Below are 17,917 nucleotides of genomic sequence, written 5' to 3'. Positions count from 1 at the left end.
GAACGGGTCTTTATTTGTGTTTATAGCTCCATGGTCCTTCAGTCTCGCAAGTCAAGTCACTAGCTAGCTATTCAAGTGAACTACATGTATTACAAAAGCATTCCTTTGTCATTGTTCATTCCGTTACTTGTGACTGGACTTTATGAAAGGACTTGTGACTGGACTACAACACCGTGCTTTGATAATGTGGCCCATGTTCCCCCTTTAAAAGAAAATATTTAGCTCCGCCTTGAGCTCCTTTTATGTGATACGTTTAAGGAGAGACGGTTGCGTTGATAATGCAGGCAGAATCCTAGACGTCTATTGCAAAAACTTCATGCAACAGGAGTAGGGGACCCGCAGCGACCTCCATTGATGGATGAGTTCTGTACCAGGGTGATATAGTTGCGGGAAAAATCTCCCGCGCTGCGTAGTCTTTGACGTGACATCTGCATGCTTTGAAAGTCCTTTGTCCATGCGCATAGCCAGCTGTTTTAGTACACGTTTGCACAATTTACATATACAACTTACAAGACACAACAAGTTGGACACGCGCTCTCTGCATGGTCAGATAAGATCACAATCACAAAGGTCAATTATTTTGACAGATTGAGATTGTCACGCTGCCCGCCGACGTTGTCGCAACCCGCGATCGCACGTGTGGCAAGTAATCTGCAGTCATTTTCTGACCTGAAAACCTGCGACCATGGGAGATTTTATAAAGGTAGGCTTAATAGAATGTTACTTCATACTATTACTTGCTGGTTTAGCGGCGCTAGGCCTAAACCGATTCAATGTTAATCATAGGAAGGGTATTTTAGCCAGCTAGTTCAGCCGGCTTTCTTTCACTAAAGACAAGTTTCAGTAAACGATATTTAATTTTGCCTGTAGGCTGTACTAAACATCGAAAGATCACGCACGGTAGCCGTTAATTTTGTTACGGTTTTGCAAAATCCCCAGTGAGAATAGATACCTGCTATGCTATAGGGAGGGGGGAGGGGGGGGGGGGGCTTATCACTGTTACGCCCCAACTATGGTATTGGTCCCAACTATAGTTGGGATCATTCCAACTATTGAAATTTGCTACGGGTGGGGCCCATCTATAGTTGGGCCACTACAATCATGACAATCTTTTTATTTTGCGGTCCGAACTATAGTACGACTATAAAACATTCCCAACAGCTCTGTTAGTCTGACTTTTACTTGGGACCAGAGGCCCATCTATAGTTGGGCCACTACAATTTTTCTATTTGCGGTCCGAACTAATTACGTTGCTGTACGACTATAGAACATTCCAATTTTCCAAACAGCTCTGTTAGTTACTTGGGACCATTGAAGTTAGCTATGGGTGGGGCCCATCTATAGTTGGGCCGGGGGTCAGACAAGTCGACCGTTGAGACAACTCGACTCGGGACAAGTCGACCGTTAAGACAACTCGACCGTTGAGACAACTCGACAGTATGTGCGATAATTGAAAGACAAGTCGACCGTTGAGACAAGTCGACTCGCATGTTTTTGGGCCTAGTTTTGGGGATTTGATACATGAGTTATGATACATGAGTTTTTTTGGTTGCATATAACAGAACCGATATAGCGCAGCGTGATTGTCCGTGCACATCGTTTGTTTTTGCCGGGCTTGTGCGCGCATCCCCGGTCAACGTGGCCGTTCCGTGCACGGTGACATCGTTTGTGCCGGGCCTGTGCGCCCACTTGCCGCGCCGGTCGACGTGCCGCGTGCTGGGCCGGGCCCGGTCCTCGTGGGCGGGGCGCGCCGGTCCGACGTGACGGCCACTGAATCAGAGCGCCCACAGATTTATGCAACTTTTTCCGCTCCACGTGTATACATTTCCATTAAGTGGAGCTGTCTCAACGGTCGAGTTGTCCGGAGTCGAGTTGTCTTAACGGTCGACTTGTCTCAACGGTCGACTTGTCTCAACGGTCGAGTTGTCTCAACGGTCGACTTGTCCCGAGTCGAGTTGTCTCAACATCCGTTGGGCCACTCCAATCTTTTTTATGTTGCGGTCCAAATTATAATTTACGTTACTGTGCGACTATAAAACATTCTCTACAGCTCTGATAAATGTTAAACTTTACTGGGGACCATTGAAATTAGCTGTGGGTGGGGGCCATAGTGGGTACACTTGCTGTGGTACAACCATAAAACATTCCCAACAGCTGGCTCTGTTGATGTTGGCCAATTCATCCAGCACCACACGGCGGGCGTTCTAGCTACAGTTGGGCTGACCCAACTGTCGCACTACAGTTGGGACGCATCCGGACGGTCCCAACTATAGTTGGGATCGATGCCATAGTACTCACAACTCCACTGTACCGAGATAGTCCAACTGAGCTGGCCTTCTTTAAGTTTTTTATAATGCCAGGGATGCCAGTTCGCCCGACGAATCAAAGATGACTTCCTGCAAACTAATGTTTCAAGTAAAGAAGTTAAAATAGAGTCTAAATGAATACATGTAGATATTTTATATAAAGGCCTACAGAGAAAAAACCTTTTAATCCTCATAGGCCTACAGGTTTTGTGTCATCTGTGGGATTGTGCAATTCTTACTTTTATAGCCCAGCTTGTCAGGCCATGGTCAAAGTAGTCCATTACAAATTATTAGCATAATTGAATCACTTGACCCTTGGTTGACCTCTGCGTCATTAAAAAGGTTGTGTGATTACCACAGGATCAACACCATCTTGAGGTTATTACCAGGCCAAGCTCTAGTACATTGGCCATGCTGACTATGCTTAACTAAAGTAAGGTCTTAATTACTGGGGAAAAAAATTGCAGGAATGTTACATGGAAATGCATTTACTAGTGCGCCTAACGTGTGTATGTCGGGGCATGGTCGGGGATTGTCACGAGGGGTGGGGATTTTGTCACTTCAAAAGTGACAATCCCCACGTCTTGGGTGGGGCAGCCCGAGGAGGGGGGGGGGGGGAAGAGTGGGGGAAACAATTGATAGGCGCGTTATCTTGATGTAGATTAGTACCTCTAGGGTGGGTTGAAATCCCTCAAATGTCAAACAAAAATGTTAAATTTACTAGAATTGCGTTCACCAGGATCATTGGAGTCTCGTACCATGGAGGTAGGAAACATGCTCGTACCAAGTCTCGCACTCGGCCATCTGTCATCGTTTGCCATCGACTGAGGGCGCTTTAATTCTCTTGACCAACTACAGCATGGGCCAAGTTCGGGCAAGGACCATTAGTCGACTAGTGGTTGATTTGTGACGTACCTTGCGCCTGCGCACTGATAGCAACGTGCGAACGTCTCTAGTCAAACGCTGGTCAAAATGTCATCGCAAAACATCTGGATCCGGGCTCTCTGCTAGCGTTATGAATGCGCGCGGCTATTGGTTACCAGCGAAGCAACCAACCCCAGTAGGCTGGTTCCAAATAGTCGACTAGCGTAGTCAACCACCGTTGACTAGACAGAGTTCGGGCAAACGTTAGTTAACCATTGGTCAACTATAGTCCTTGCGCGAACTTGGCCATTCGAGAGTGTCTCCGTTCCTCATGCGATGAAATGAAAGCTGCGCTGTGGAAGAGAATTAAAGCGCCCTCAGTCGACGGCAGACGATGACATAGGGCCGAGTGCGAGACTTCAATGATCCTGGTGAACGCAATTCTGGTAAATTTCACAATTTTGTTTGACATTTAAGGGATTTCAACCCACCCTAGAGGTACTAATCCATATCAAGATAATATTTGTGAAATATTGAGGTCAAACATTTCGTGACAGGACAATTTTTAAAATTGGTTGCCGTGGTTACCATGGATATCCCATAGAATATGGTTTTGGTACCATATTCAGCCTTTATGTTTAGCATGGTATCCTCTTTGTATCTCACTGACTGACTGGTTGACTCCCCGACTGACCATGTTTCCCACCTCCATGCACTGACTAACTGACTCTATTTGACTGACTGACTGAGTGACAGTCATTTGAGACTCTGGCAGTGATATTGATATTGTATAGGATTACCCCTACGCCAATGAATGGGCTAAATCCGGCCCACTGTGTAGACTTCCAGTCAAAAGCCATTCTGAATCAATGGAATAGAAATGTGTGTGCTTTGTGACCAGCTTTACTAGGCTTGCCTTGTCTTGTGCTAAAACTCTTTCGTCTATTGTCTTCCGTGTTGCTTAGATTGAAGATGAAGACAAGGGCTACAATCTGAACATGTTTTGTGTGCCTCGGCATTACGAGCAGGATTTGGAATCCATTCTTATTCCACATGGCATCATTCTAGATCGGTGAGTCCCACAACAAAGAACTTGAAGCAGAAATGAGGTTTGTAGGGAAGGGACCCATAGACTTTTTTAATAGGTCGCCCATATTGAATTGAAAGCGAGGTAAACTCTTCATTTTCGGATTTTGGGAGTAGAAATGAAAGCAATATGTCTCCAAGTTAATTACAAATTAATACCAGTCTGCTCTGATGAATGATTTAAAATTTGTGTTAAACATACTGGTACCCTAATGTTTAAGCAACATTTAAAAAAAAAAAGGAAAGTGAGGCTTGAAAGGCACTCCAATCATAAAATAGTCTGGCACCATCTCATTCAACAGTTTTCAATTTATAGAATATATTCAGGGAGCACGATCGAAAATTGTTTTCTTCGTGAATGAGGCCTATGGGCGTTGCACAGGATTCCATACTTAAAATCAAATGAGTAGGCCCCTAAATAAACTCAATGAATCTAGGCCTTCTTCTAGTGCTTGGCAGGGTTTACCTTACACTGTCTGTATTTGTGTGTGGTCGCTAAGGCAGCACTCTACAAGAGTCAAATATTGAATCCCGTACTGTGTGCAGTACAATAGTCACTTCTCCAGTAACCTTCAGATCCCGTTGGTCAAAGTCGGTCCAACAGGTCCCATGTTAATTGTAGGCTTTGCATGTGGGAGAACATATTTTGGGAGAAGTTGCAGATACATCATGTGAGGTGACTCTAGAAGAGAAGCTTGGTTGAACAATCTGATTCTTCTCATAACATTATTTGTCTATTTATTCGGAACCATTCTCTTTTAGTTTTAGTCACATCACATAATATATCTGTAAAATTCCATCAATCAATTTGTTTAAAATGCCAAAAGTTTTTACCCCTGAATTGACCTGGATTTGTATGATCAGGACAGAGAGACTGGCACGAGACATCGTGAAGGACATGGGTGAAGACTCGCTTGTCGTACTCTGCGTCTTGAAAGGAGGCTACAAGTTCTGCTCAGATCTTTTGGATTACATCAAGGCCTTGAACAGAAACTCTGAGAGATCAATACAGCTTATCGTTGACTTCATACGTCTGAAAAGCTATGAGGTTTGTGCTTAAGTGGTATTAACCCTAAGGCCCCAAAAAATATATTTCTGCTTCCGACTACATGCCTTCCAAAAACAGGGTAGGTTAGGTTGGAAATTTGGCCCAATTTGTTTATGCTGATTGAATGGGACATTCGGTTATATGCAAATTTTGGCCTGAACTATTTCCATTTGCACTACGAAGCTATAAAAAAAAATAGCCACAAAGATTGATACAAACTTTTTTAAAACTTAATTAACCCTAACTCCCAAGCCTAATTTACTAGGAACCATACCCATTCTGGCAAACTCCAGCACCCACATGGGAAATTGTACACACACACTGTTGGACTTAGTTTCTGGAGGTATGCCAACCCCAGTGTAAAAGACCATCAGTTTAGGGGTACTGTACCTATCCCAACAGATTTAAACAAAACCTGCTGTTGAACTTTGATGGGTTGTGTTCCGTTAGGGTTAATGTAAAAAATAATGGAGAGTTCGGGTCATGCACACCACTATGCACATCACTAGTTATGATGGGAAACTGGCCAACACCATCTGTATATCGCGCATGCGTGACTGAACTGTGCAGTAGGCAATGAAACACTTGCTGCGGCAGGAAGTTTTGGTGAAACACGCTGCACTGTATTGCTTCAAGTACGAGTGGTACAACCTCGAAATAAATTCTTGAAAATGGAAAATACATACACAGACAAAAGAGATCAAGTTCTGTGAATTAAGTCTCAGAAATCTTCATTCTCCATCCATGTTTACTTGGCATTTTTCGAAGTCAAATTTGACATTTAGGCCTACTGTATGTTATGTTGGCCATATGCATAGACTGGTTGCCACCTTTCCATCGTGTCTTCTTTGGCCCATTTAGTGTGCTGTGTGGCAGGAACCAGTACACCAATGCTGCATTGCATTGCAAGCATTATGCATGTGTTTTCATTACCGGACTTGCGAAGGGAATTTCAACAAATTCTTTTTGAAAATAGGGAATGTAACAGCAGGAATGTTACAAGCATGTTTGATGCAAAAAAGTTGTTGTTGGGCGTTTTGGAAGACAGAGTAGGCAATAGTATATATATTTTTTTAACTTCCCGATAAAAACTTTAGGGTTAGGCCGTAAAAAGGTTAAAAATAAAAGTTTTCAGAGATATGACGTTGTGACCTCTCAGTATTGCAATTTTGGAGATACACGAAGGTTCCTGGTAAAACAAAGATACTTCGGGAAGTACAAACTTATTTTGAAAATGTAATTTTAGCCCTCTTGAACAATTGGAAATTTTACATATTCCTAGAAGGCAAGATACACAGCTGGAACTGTTATTGTGCATTTTGTTGCCAAACTGTTTTTATGGGATTTTTTTTCTCTGCCATTTTTCAGTGGATGTCCATTGTGAAATACTATTGAAATGTGAAGCAGATTTTCTGATATTATTATTATTATTATTATTATTAATCATTTCTGGTAATGAAACCAAGGATTCCTCAAAAGCGCCCTAGGCACTGTAGCTCGCAAGCCTGAAGAAACCTGTGAAGAGAAGACAATGAGAAGAAGTTACAGTTTTAGAGGCGGGAGGAAAAGCCCAGAAGAATATTCTGGGGAAAACCCACGGAATCAGGCAGGGGCTGAAAACCCAATCCACATATTGGCCCAGGCCGGATTCGAACCCGGGTCACAGCGGTGGAAGGCGAGGAAAGTACCGCTACGCCAACCTGACTCCCCTAACGCCAACCTGACTCCCATATATGGCGATTGAAAAAGGATAACCTCAATTTAGAAGTGGACAAAACTGGAAAGAAAATAAAAACTACTTTTCAAAAGCCTTGCTAATGTTCAGGCAATCAAACTTGTTGCCCTGTAAGCCAGCGAGTTCCTCACAAGCAGGTTTGCGGCCCTCAAATATAATTATATTGTTAAACTTATAATTTATTTCATTATACCCCAGAATGACCAATCATCAGGTGATATTAAAGTCATTGGTGGAGACAGTCTCTCGAACCTTCAAGGCAAAGATGTCCTCATTGTTGAGGTGAGCTTATAGATAATATTCAGTTAAAGAGAATGCACGAGGAATTACAGATTCGTGCTATTAGAATGGACAAGGCGAAGCCGGGTTCGAATTTCATGCATGAATCTACAGTCCCGAGTCTATTCTCCAACTTAAACTAATTTTTGAACCGACAAAAGTTTACGCAAATAAGATTTGTGGTTTACCACAATCTCGACATTTGTGAATAAGTGTAGATTCTTACAATCTATTCAGCGTTTCCTGGCCCTGTTCTTGCATCAAGACATGATGCTATTGTTACCCTTCGGATGGGTGTGCATCTTTTGTTCCATTCATCATGATACAGTACATCTGTCCCAGAAATACATGAAGTCACACACAGTGACCATCATTGGTGTGCAGTGGTTACACACTCTCTTCGTTCCTTCACAAAGATGTCACAGCTATGGGATTATACTGGATTACGAAAATTATAGATGCTATTGATGTGATCTTACAGTTGAGGAGTTTTAACACCAACCACTAGAAATTTTGGCAAGCAATATTTGAGTCAATATAAGGTTTTGCCCCTCACTGACATATAAACACTGTATACTCAATGTGTTACCTCTCGAGTGAAAGTTTGAAAAAAAATCACTCGGGTGGGACTCGAACTCACAACCTCCTGCTTTCTAGTGCAGACGTCTTACCTTCATGTACATCAGATTGGAACCAGCCAACTGATCCCGCAATCTTGGTAGTCGAGTTAGGTGTAGATTCATAAAATAATTTACAGTAAAGTGTAGATTCGTAAAAATAACCTTCACTTTCAACAATGGTGTAACGTCACAGAAATAGTGTAAAGATAATTAATGCTGATTTGTTTTTTCAGTGTCGTTAATTAAAAAGAAATCTTATGAAATAGTAGTCATGATGTTTATTTATGATCAAATCTTTTGTGCAGGGATTCAGATTTCATTACTACTATATTAAGAAAACATAGAACAACGTCTAGGATAGCTGCAATATACATGTACAGTCTCTACTAGTGGTGTATGGGAAGTGGGTACCCCATTGAAGTAAATCACATGTATCTGGATACCTGTAAAAGAAACCCAACCCCAAAATTCAAATCCCGGAGGTATAAACTTGACGTTCCGGTCAGTATGCTCTGACCATTCTCCTGAAGATGGTCAGAGCATACTGACCGGAACGTCGAGTTTATACCTCAGGTTCTTTTCAGAACCATTCTCATAGTTGAGAAATTATTCGCACATGGTGTTTCCGCAAACCTTTCATTATTTATTATCTCCACCATGCAAAGCCTCAAATCTTACTTAAATCCCGGAGATTATCTAAAGGGCTTTATAGCTTTGTGGGTTAAAGTTAAGTTTTAACGAGCATCATCTGTTGTGCCTTAAAATGCACATAAACGTGAAATCTGTTTCAGTAGGCCGGTTTTCATTTAAATAATTTTTCACAAATGGCAATCAAACTTTTTCTTTTACATTGTCTGAGAAGTTTGTAAACTTGGGTATGGATAAGCTGGAACCGGTTACTGACAGCAGTCGATGCACACCCCTAGTCTCTACATATGAGTACTTCTCATGTGCATTTAGTGTTGCTGTATTAAAAACACCTCAAATATGGCTGCTAAATATGCACAAGATCGTTGTCTGTAACATTTGTAACTTGTGGGTTTTTTTGTACTTAGGACATTGTTGATACAGGGAATACCATGAAGAAACTACTACAGGTGATTGGAGATAACAAGCCAGCTAGGGTCAAGGTTGTCAGTCTGCTGGTGAAGAGGACGCCAAGGAGTGTTGGCTACAGGCCAGACTGTAAGTAGGAAAAGCAAACGATTTGAAGAGGTTAGCCTGAAGGGCTTTCACAGAGCTCTTAAACCCTAGGTCAACTGTACCCAGACCTTGCCGAGCATTTAAATCCCCTCATGAATTTAAACTTGGTTCACACAAACCAACTGTAGCAGGACCAAGAGGAAACTTTCAATTGTTGATCTGGCTATAAGCTGCCCTCAGGTCAACCTTGCGATGACACTGAACAGTCGACTGACTTTCATGATCAAGCTGTACCTCAGCTGCGACTGTTGGGAACATATCAGTCGCCCGCCCCCTTTTTTGCAACCTGAGTATAACTGCGACGATATTAATACAATCGGTATCAGTCGGCGCTAAAAACAAATCAACAGCCGTAAGGATAGAAAAATTTCAACTTCTGCCCAGCGACGGAAGGTGTTCCTCGACAGGTTTGAATCAATCACAGTAGACCTGTGTGAAGTTATGACAACACCCGCACCTCCATTTTGAAGACATCTCATGATCATGTCTATTCCGAGGAATCAGCGTCATGTTGTAGCTGACTTTAGCATGGTTGGTGATATTTTTTTTGTCCAGATGCTGCTTGTTCCACGAGGATCACATGATTTCTCAGTTTTGTGACTTTTGATTTGAGTAAATGGAATAGGGCTTTAAATGCAAGCTATCTATGGTGCATATGTATGAAGGGGTTTTTGTTTTGGAGAGTAGTACTGTGTTGAACGAAGTTCAAAAGGTTATTCAGCATAACAAAAATGTATGCTTTAATGTTAAAAGTCTTGTAGAACTTGTGCACAAATACACATGTGTAAATGTGCCCTTTTTTAACATTCAGTTGATATTCCTTGAAAAATGAATACATTAAAGTGATCTATTTTCTGTGTTTCATAATTCCAGACATTGGTTTTGAAGTTCCTGATAAGTTTGTTGTTGGCTATGCACTGGACTACAACGAATACTTCAGAGATTTAGGTGTAAGTAGCATCATAAGTTCTTTTTAACAAACACGAAAACAATGTGAAACTATACATTTGCATTTGTTGAGTTACAAAAGCTGGGTGATCAGGCAGACAGCTATTTCATGGGAAATTGTCCAGCTAAGTTGTTTCTTGTTTTTATTTTTATGTCAGAACAGAAAAAAAAAGAATAAGAAATTCAGCCTTTTCTAATGGATCCATTTGTTTTAATATAAAGAAAAATTATGCGTTCCTTTGGGTTTGATAAATTCAGTATACATTTTGTTTACACGTACACGTTAGATGACGTACAAGTAATCAGTTAAAAAGCCGCTAGGGGGTGCCCTTTTGGGTGAGGCGTCATCTTGCCGTTTTTGTGTTTTGCATCCCTTCATAAACATTTCTATAATTCGTTTGAGTGTCATAAAATGCCTCCATTTTCAAGTTACATTAAATTCTTATTGCACTTGCAGTCACACCGGAAGTAAAGGTCAAACGGCTTTGTGCTTGGGAAACCCAAATTATTACCCTTCGCAATGTCTAACTGATCAGAAAAAAATGAGAGCATTACTCCATTCATGTGAACAGTTACTGTTCAAACTACTTTTTCAAATTGTGACTGAAAGAGCTTGTAATGTGATATATCTGATAATGTCATGATGATGTCACAAAATTTGCCACATCTTAGGACCAGAGTTCAAGTTGGTACCAAGTTTTATCATCATCCCATTAACCATTTAGATGATATATTGGGTGTTTTATTTGGGGCTCATGTTAGTATTTTGAATTCATCTACATTGTAACTTTGACCTTTCCGTATGCCCGGAAGTAAAGATCAAGTGACTTCATGCACATACAAAAAACGATTATCAATTAATGATCGTTAAAATACAAACATATTTGATTGGTTTTTTTTATCAAGAGTTATAAGTGGAAGAAGTTGGTGGCTTTTTCAACTAGTATTGCTTGTAATTTGATGCCTGATGTTGTTATCATGACTTCAGAGTAATATAATATGCACACTTTAGCACATAAAATTCTATTCCATTAGTTCACAATGGCTATTCACTGGAAGTCTTTTCATGCATCTGGTCCACACAAACTGTTCAGCCCATTACAGGGTAATCCTATACAAACGCAACGTCTAGCTCTAACACCGCGTTCCCACTTGAATTGAAAAAAGGTGGATCAAGATCCGGCATTTTGGTGTGATTGTTATCTTACCGCAACGAAACCGCAAGTCGCGTTCCCACTTATGCTTGATCCACCTTTTCGTACGGAAATGTTGGGTCCGAAAGGTCACTGAGTTCGGAATTACGCGCGCTCTGTGGGAGTGCCATTGTTGCATGGTTGCATGCTAGGCCAGGATGGGTCAGTTTTCAAACAGCACTATCAGAATTCACCGACAAAAATTACCCAAATTCACCAACATAAATCACGGATCCGTAGAGGATCCGTGCGTGCATAAATTAACAGGTGAAATCCAACACAGCCGCTCATTGTGTGACATCACGGCAGAAACCAATGCATCGATAAGGGATTCCCTGGTTCTGAAGCTTCTCATTGGTTAGAAACGGTCACATGATGTACTACGACATCATTTTCCAATTTTCTATAATCAATACTTCAGATTTGTCACCTCCGTACGTACCGCGTTATCGGCACTATTCTCATCGCATACTCGTAAGCTTTTCCATGATTCTGTGCCAAAGTGAAGTCTTTTGGTGAGTGCGGACTCAGAGTCATTTATGGATGGAAAAATAAGTAAAATTTCAGGAATGAAAAAGGTTTAGTAATGGACGAACACGCAACAAAAATAAGGCCTATATAGTGTAGTTTTAGGATACCACGTGCGCTTTTGCATGCGCGGTGCTAGCCCGTAGTTCAGCGGTTGTTTATTGTGCATGTTGTATACGCTGGAAATGTTCACATGAGCTACACGCCTGAAAACGTGTTTCTTCGTTCATGAGACCGCAACATTTTCGCGCCACTCGTGCACCGGGCGGATGTTAACAGGTCAAATTGCCGGATCAGATCCACCTTTTGCGTTCCCATCTGATCGTGATCCGGCAATTGCCGGATCTGATCCACCAATTGGGGGATCTCTATCCTGGTCCAGAGGTGGATCAGAAAAGGTGGATCTGATCCTGATCCACCTTATAACGGTTAGCGTTCCCACTACACACAATTGCCGGATCTGATCCACCAATTGGGGGATCTGATCCGGCAATTTGGCAAAAGGTGGATCAGATCCCCCAATTGGTGGATCAAGTGGGAACGGGGTCTAAATGGCTGCCAGTCGGTCAGTCAGTCAGTCAGTCAGGTGCAAAGATGACACTAGGCTGGCCCTCTGGGACCAGCAAAACATTTCATCTTTTGTCATTCGGAGAACAAGAAGCATTGCTCATCTGATTTTTTTTTTTGAAATACTGCAGAATGAAATCAATAAATGCCAACATCTGCCTTTCCACTAATTTTAAAGAGCCCCCTCTTGTGTTTGCAGCGTCTTATTCCTAGGGCAATGCATCACAGTTTAAGCTCAAACTTTTCCTTCACCGTAAAAACAAAATGAAAGGAGAGAAACAAATGGGCAATTCTGCCCAAAAAGTGCAAATTTATGAAATCTTCAGAACTACAAGTATGACAACATAAAATGGGGTACCACATTAAATGGGACGACAAGACATGTCATTTGAGTGGTGTCTCAGTGAGATGGAATATGATTAGGGGTGTATTTTTTTGGTCAAAATGATTTTGGGCTTCTAAAATTATGGATCGTTTGTCAGTCATTTTGGCACCTTGTTTTTACATGCAAAATGCCAGTGTTATTTTTTGTCTTTTAAGGCAGAGAGAAAAACTCACATTTTATGTCGCACAAGTATTTTTGTAAGGTTAATTATGTTTTAACTTTGGCGGACAAACTGTAATGTGAGTAACTGTATTGCGAGTAACCACCAGCCTTTTTCTTTCTATCATCTTTCCCTAAGTTTTTATCGTCCACATTTATACTTTGGTATATGGTTTATATCTTGTACAAATACAAATTTGGTTATTGCAGTTTCACTCGCAGGAATCTACTGAATTAACAGAAAGACAATTGTTGGCATGTCCTTGTTTGTGTAATGCGAGTCACCACATTTCCAAAGAGACAAACAACGTTTTTTGTTATCATCAGGGAGAAGCCATGAATATTGGGCTTGTTTATGCACAAAATATAGATAGTCCAACTAGTGTGAAGACCGCTGCACTGAGAGTGTAAATAGGATTGGGGGGGGGGGGGGGTAACGCAAGTTACCTTGGAATTGCCCACTTGCAAAGGAAGATATACCTGTACCTAATTTCCTATTCCAAACTAAAATTTGGCACCAAAATTTGTGAAAGATATAGATCTAGATGCTACTGAACAACCTTGATGTGTGTTAATTATTATTACCTTTTTCCCCAATTTATTTGTTCTTGGTCTACAGCACATCTGCATCATCAACGATGAAGGAAAGAAGAAATATGCCGTTTAAAGTGGGCAACCTTTCTTCAGAGGATACTTATTGTCTGGTGTTACTGTGGCAGTCCCACAGGAGAAGAATGGTAAATGATGCAGATCATTTCAAATTTGATCATTCGTGAAATAGTAATTCTTTTCAGGTCTTAAAGACAAATGACAACAGTGATTACAATAATGTATGACGTGTAATTGATTCTCAATTTTGATTTCATGGAATGCGCCCTGTGTTGATACTCATTAACAGGGCTGAGGGTGTGATTGTAAATAAACTCTGTTAGGCAAAATGATCTGTTTCAATCTACAGGATTGATTGGAATTTATTTTTTCAATCACAGAAGTTAGTATTGGGCTGCATATTGCACAAAATGCATGTGACATTGTGTTAGGCACATGAATGATGTATCATCATTAAGCATCATTTGCTTCATCATAAATTGAATAATAAGCACTAATTTAAGTCTATCAACAATTGACGTCCAGCACTGAACCTGGGTTTTGTGATAGAGGTAAAGTACGTTCCGTTCGTTCTTTTAGAGATCTGTCAGTCTGTGCCTGGAGGAAAGGTGTAATAGATGTATTATTAGCTGAGTGTGCTGCATGTAAAGGTCTTGTTAACCCTCCTGCTATTTAAACAGTCACAGACAGTCAAACTTTCCATCCACTTCCCCTGCTATACTTTTAATACAGGCTAGTCACCAGCAGTCAGATCATATGTCAAGCAAGCACTGTGACTAGTCAAACTCAGTCAACAGACAGTGAACAGACAAAGTGGGCAAATTGTGGGCACAGCTGGCTTATCAATTACCCATAGTCAAAGCAAAGCTGTATCGAGTTACATAAACAGTCACAGCCAGTTGATCTTGCTTTATGTAGGCTGGGAATTCTTGACCATTGCAAACAGTCACTTGATTGATTTTGACTGAAAGGACAGCTTGGCACAGAATGTATGTTTGCATTGGAAGGGAGTTTGGCATAATGGTTAGGGTTGGTGACTCATGATCAGAGTGTCAGGGGTTCGAATCCAGCGCCCAGCCATATGTTGTGTGTCCTTGGACAATCCACTTCACTCCCACTTGCCTCTCTCCTCCCAGGAGGTTTTTATGCCCCGCGGCGAAGCCGAAGGGGCATACTGTTTCCGCCTTGTCCTTCCGTGGGTGGGTGGGTGGGTGGGTGTGTGTGTGGGTGGGTGAGTTTGTCTTACATACGCAGTGTGGACTTCCGAACAAAAGACGTCCACATAATGTAGGTAGCACCGACGTTGTGTGGACTTGCCCCACGTCCACACAGTGTTTCCCCATTTCTGGAAAACAGGTTTAGAGGCATTTTTGGGTTAGGTTTATCTGTAGCAGAATGAAGAGAAACACTAAAGGGAATCATAGAAAAAAAATTGGGTTGAAAGAGTTTTCACAGTTTGAGAAAAATGAGTTTTTTCACTGGTTTTTCTTAACTACACGAAAGCAATGGAAAGTCCACACTAGTCATGTGAAACAAGTATCGGTGGGTGGGTGGGTGGGTGTGTGTGTCCGGATAAATCGTGTCAGCGCGATAACTTGAGAAATACTTAACATATGAACTTCAAATTTGGTTTGTGGATTGTTCTTGGTAATCCTAAGAAGCCTTTTGCATTTGGGGCCAAAAGGCCAAAGGTCAAGTTCACAGTGGCTAAAACAATAGAAATCTTGTCAGCGCGATAACTTGAGAAATACTTAACATATGAACTTCAAATTTGGTTTGTGGATTGTTCTTGGTAATCCTAAGAAGCCTTTTGCATTTGGGGCCAAAAGGCCAAAGGTCAAGTTCACAGTGGCTAAAACAATAGAAATCTTGTCAGCGCGATAACTTGAGAAATACTTTACATGTGAACTTCAAATTTGGTTTGTGGATTGTTTTTGGCAATCCTAAGAAGCCTTTTGCATTTGGGGCCAAAAGGCCAAAGGTCAAGTTCACAGTGGCTAAAACAATAGAAATCTTGTCAGCGCGATAACTTGAGAAATACTTTACATGTGAACTTCAAATTTGGTTTGTGGATTGTTCTTGGCAATCCTAAGAAGCCTATTGCATTTGGGGCCAAAAGGTCAAGGGTCAAGTTCACAGTGGCTAAAACAATAGAAATCTTGTCAGTGTGATAACTTGAGAAATACTTAACATATGAACTTCAAATTTGGTTTGTGGATTGTTCTAGGTAATCCTAAGAAGCCTATTGAATTTGGGGCCAAACGGTCAAGGGTCAAGTTCACAGTGGCTAAAACAATAGAAATCTTGTATTTATTCTGAGATTATAGGGATTAGGGATTAATTCATATAAAACCTACAGAAGACACTAATGCTGTCAATGAATGTTCCATGTGACCAAGGTACATGTAAGTTGATGTTAAAAGAGTGGTGTTATGTCATGGGAACAGTCACGGTTGCGGGGCATTTGTGTTTGTAAACACACCTGACTTGTTTTCTTCTGATAAGCACTGAAAAAAACAGTGCCCACCAAAAGGGACCAGAAAGAAGGATTAGCTGTGCAGTAACCAAGATGGACTGGCATCCCATCCAGGGGGAATAAAGATATTCTCAGTCGTTTCATGCCACTGAAACCGAAGATAAATGCCAGCCTGATGGGCCATATTGGCTCATGACAGACTTACTTATACTACAGAGCACTGAAGTCTGACGTTAACTGTCCTTTGTTTTGGTTTACATGCTACATGCTAGGGTTACACCTCTATGTTCCGACTGCACATATTCCTATTCCTAACCCTAACCCTAACCGTAACCCTAACCCTAACCGAGAGTAACACAATCTAGGTTGTCGGAACATAGGGGTGTTGGAACATAGAGCAGTCACCCATGCTAGTTCACGCCCTGATGTCTTCACACACTTAAGCTATGGACATGAACCAGAATATGCGGCACACGTTGGTACTCTGTAGGTATTGTTATTTGCATGAATAAGTTTTTAAGCCTTCATTTTGTGTGTGTAATAGGACCACATCACAGGGTGCAACACGAAGTGACTGATCGTCAATGGACTTTGTGCACACGTTACATCACTTCGTGGTGTTGTAACTATCCACGATGCATGTATATCGCTTCATAGTGTGACCGACAAAGTTTCTGCGTACTTTGTTGGCAACCAGAAGTTAATAGTCCACAGATGGGTTAAGCAAATGAATTGAGTGAGTTTTTTGGGGGGGGGGGGGAATTGTGTTTTTTTCACAAATGTATTTTTTGGTGACCATTTTCCAAAATATTTGGATTTTATCGGTATTATTATTTGTTTTTATCTGAAATATTCAGCATTTCTGTTCCATCACCTACAGGTGTATAGACTGAATTTAGAGCAGAGCACCCCTTCAGTGGAACCATTTCAGACTTATAGTTAAAGGGAATGTTCATCATTGGCTTTTGCTGTAATTTTCAGAAATGAACTATTCAGGGGGTTAGTATAATAGATCAAATATAGTTGCACTGACATGTTTGACGTTTTGTGTTCAAAAATGCTGGAAAAACCAAGAAAAACAAAAAAATTCAAGTAGTCTGGTTCCCTGACTCCACTAAAGATGAAGTGGATCAAAAATACCGGAAAATTGTAAGGTAAGGGAACCAGTCTAGCTGGCCTGCACCCGTTCATGAACATGGAACCAATAGCTAGCTAAACAAAATTTAGACTAAAAAAAATGGTAAATTTGGAGCAGTAATTGAAAAATAGTTAGGTTTTTCCAACGGTGGTCGGCCGGCCAGCGTTGGAAATGTATACAATTATACCATTTTCTTGAAAAGGGCTTCACACCAGGTGCCATAATTTTACAGGATGCTTTAGCATGTCATTTACCAACATCCTAGTAAGGTATTTCGTAACAACTTGGTAGTTTTATTTTTTGATGTTTGCAAATGTTGTATTTTCCCTTTAAGTATTTATGTTATGAAGAACTATATACGGTGACATTGCCGTTATTTCCCACCAAGTTGTGTTGCAGGTAACTAATGTTGACCTGTATGAAAATGCCGCCTGATCTTTGATGTGCTTGAGATAGGCATGGATTGAGTTACCATGGGGATAAAGATATCACCTGTCCGTGATAATACCTTCAAAGGTGCTATTGACAAGGCATTAGAATGAAGTCGTCCATAGAACTGGTACCTGCCGTACCCTGAAAACATCTATAGGTTATTGAATTAACTGAGTTGATATGTTGTACAAGTGTGTTGAATAATAAATAGAAACAAAAGCCACATTTTTTTGTTTCACTGCTTTTAACATTGGGCTTTATTCACGAGTTGGCCATGTTAAATTGAAAGCGAGGTAACATCTTTATTTTTGGAACCTGCGAAGAGAAATGAAAGCAATGAC

At 41.1% G+C, this 17,917-nt stretch overlaps 1 protein-coding gene across 2 annotated transcripts; it reads left to right on the top strand.

Annotated features, from left to right (window-relative positions):
• Positions 1 to 372: 372 nt before the first annotated feature.
• On the top strand, positions 373 to 16,951 carry LOC119719406 (hypoxanthine-guanine phosphoribosyltransferase-like). 2 transcript variants are annotated; one of them, XR_005269923.1, is made up of 8 exons: positions 373 to 703; positions 4,136 to 4,242; positions 5,121 to 5,304; positions 7,238 to 7,321; positions 8,994 to 9,123; positions 10,015 to 10,091; positions 13,541 to 13,658; positions 16,887 to 16,951. XR_005269923.1 is itself a non-coding variant. In XM_038188850.1 (7 exons), exons 1-7 carry the CDS (start codon positions 686 to 688, stop codon positions 13,586 to 13,588), a joined length of 648 nt encoding a protein of 215 aa, XP_038044778.1. In that variant the 5' UTR covers positions 373 to 685; the 3' UTR covers positions 13,589 to 13,862. The 2 variants fall into 2 exon arrangements, 1 of the variants encoding a protein (XP_038044778.1); XM_038188850.1 differs by lacking the exon at positions 16,887 to 16,951 and having other exon boundaries at positions 13,541 to 13,862.
• Positions 16,952 to 17,917: the final 966 nt, after the last annotated feature.

This window comes from Patiria miniata, unplaced genomic scaffold (assembly GCF_015706575.1).
Source record: "Patiria miniata isolate m_02_andy unplaced genomic scaffold, ASM1570657v1 HiC_scaffold_8, whole genome shotgun sequence".
In the NCBI taxonomy this organism is placed as follows: Eukaryota; Metazoa; Echinodermata; class Asteroidea; order Valvatida; family Asterinidae; genus Patiria; species Patiria miniata.
Note: the sequence above shows the minus strand (reverse complement) of the source record. Positions and strands in the feature narration are given on the sequence as shown.

Excerpts from the sequence above, each read along its gene's own strand:
- LOC119719406 (XM_038188850.1), top strand. Across the intron at positions 5,305-7,237 it reads TACGTCTGAAAAGCTATGAG|AATGACCAATCATCAGGTGA; the intron begins GTTTGTGCTTAA and ends ATTATACCCCAG. Across the intron at positions 10,092-13,540 it reads AATACTTCAGAGATTTAGGT|CACATCTGCATCATCAACGA; the intron begins GTAAGTAGCATC and ends CTTGGTCTACAG.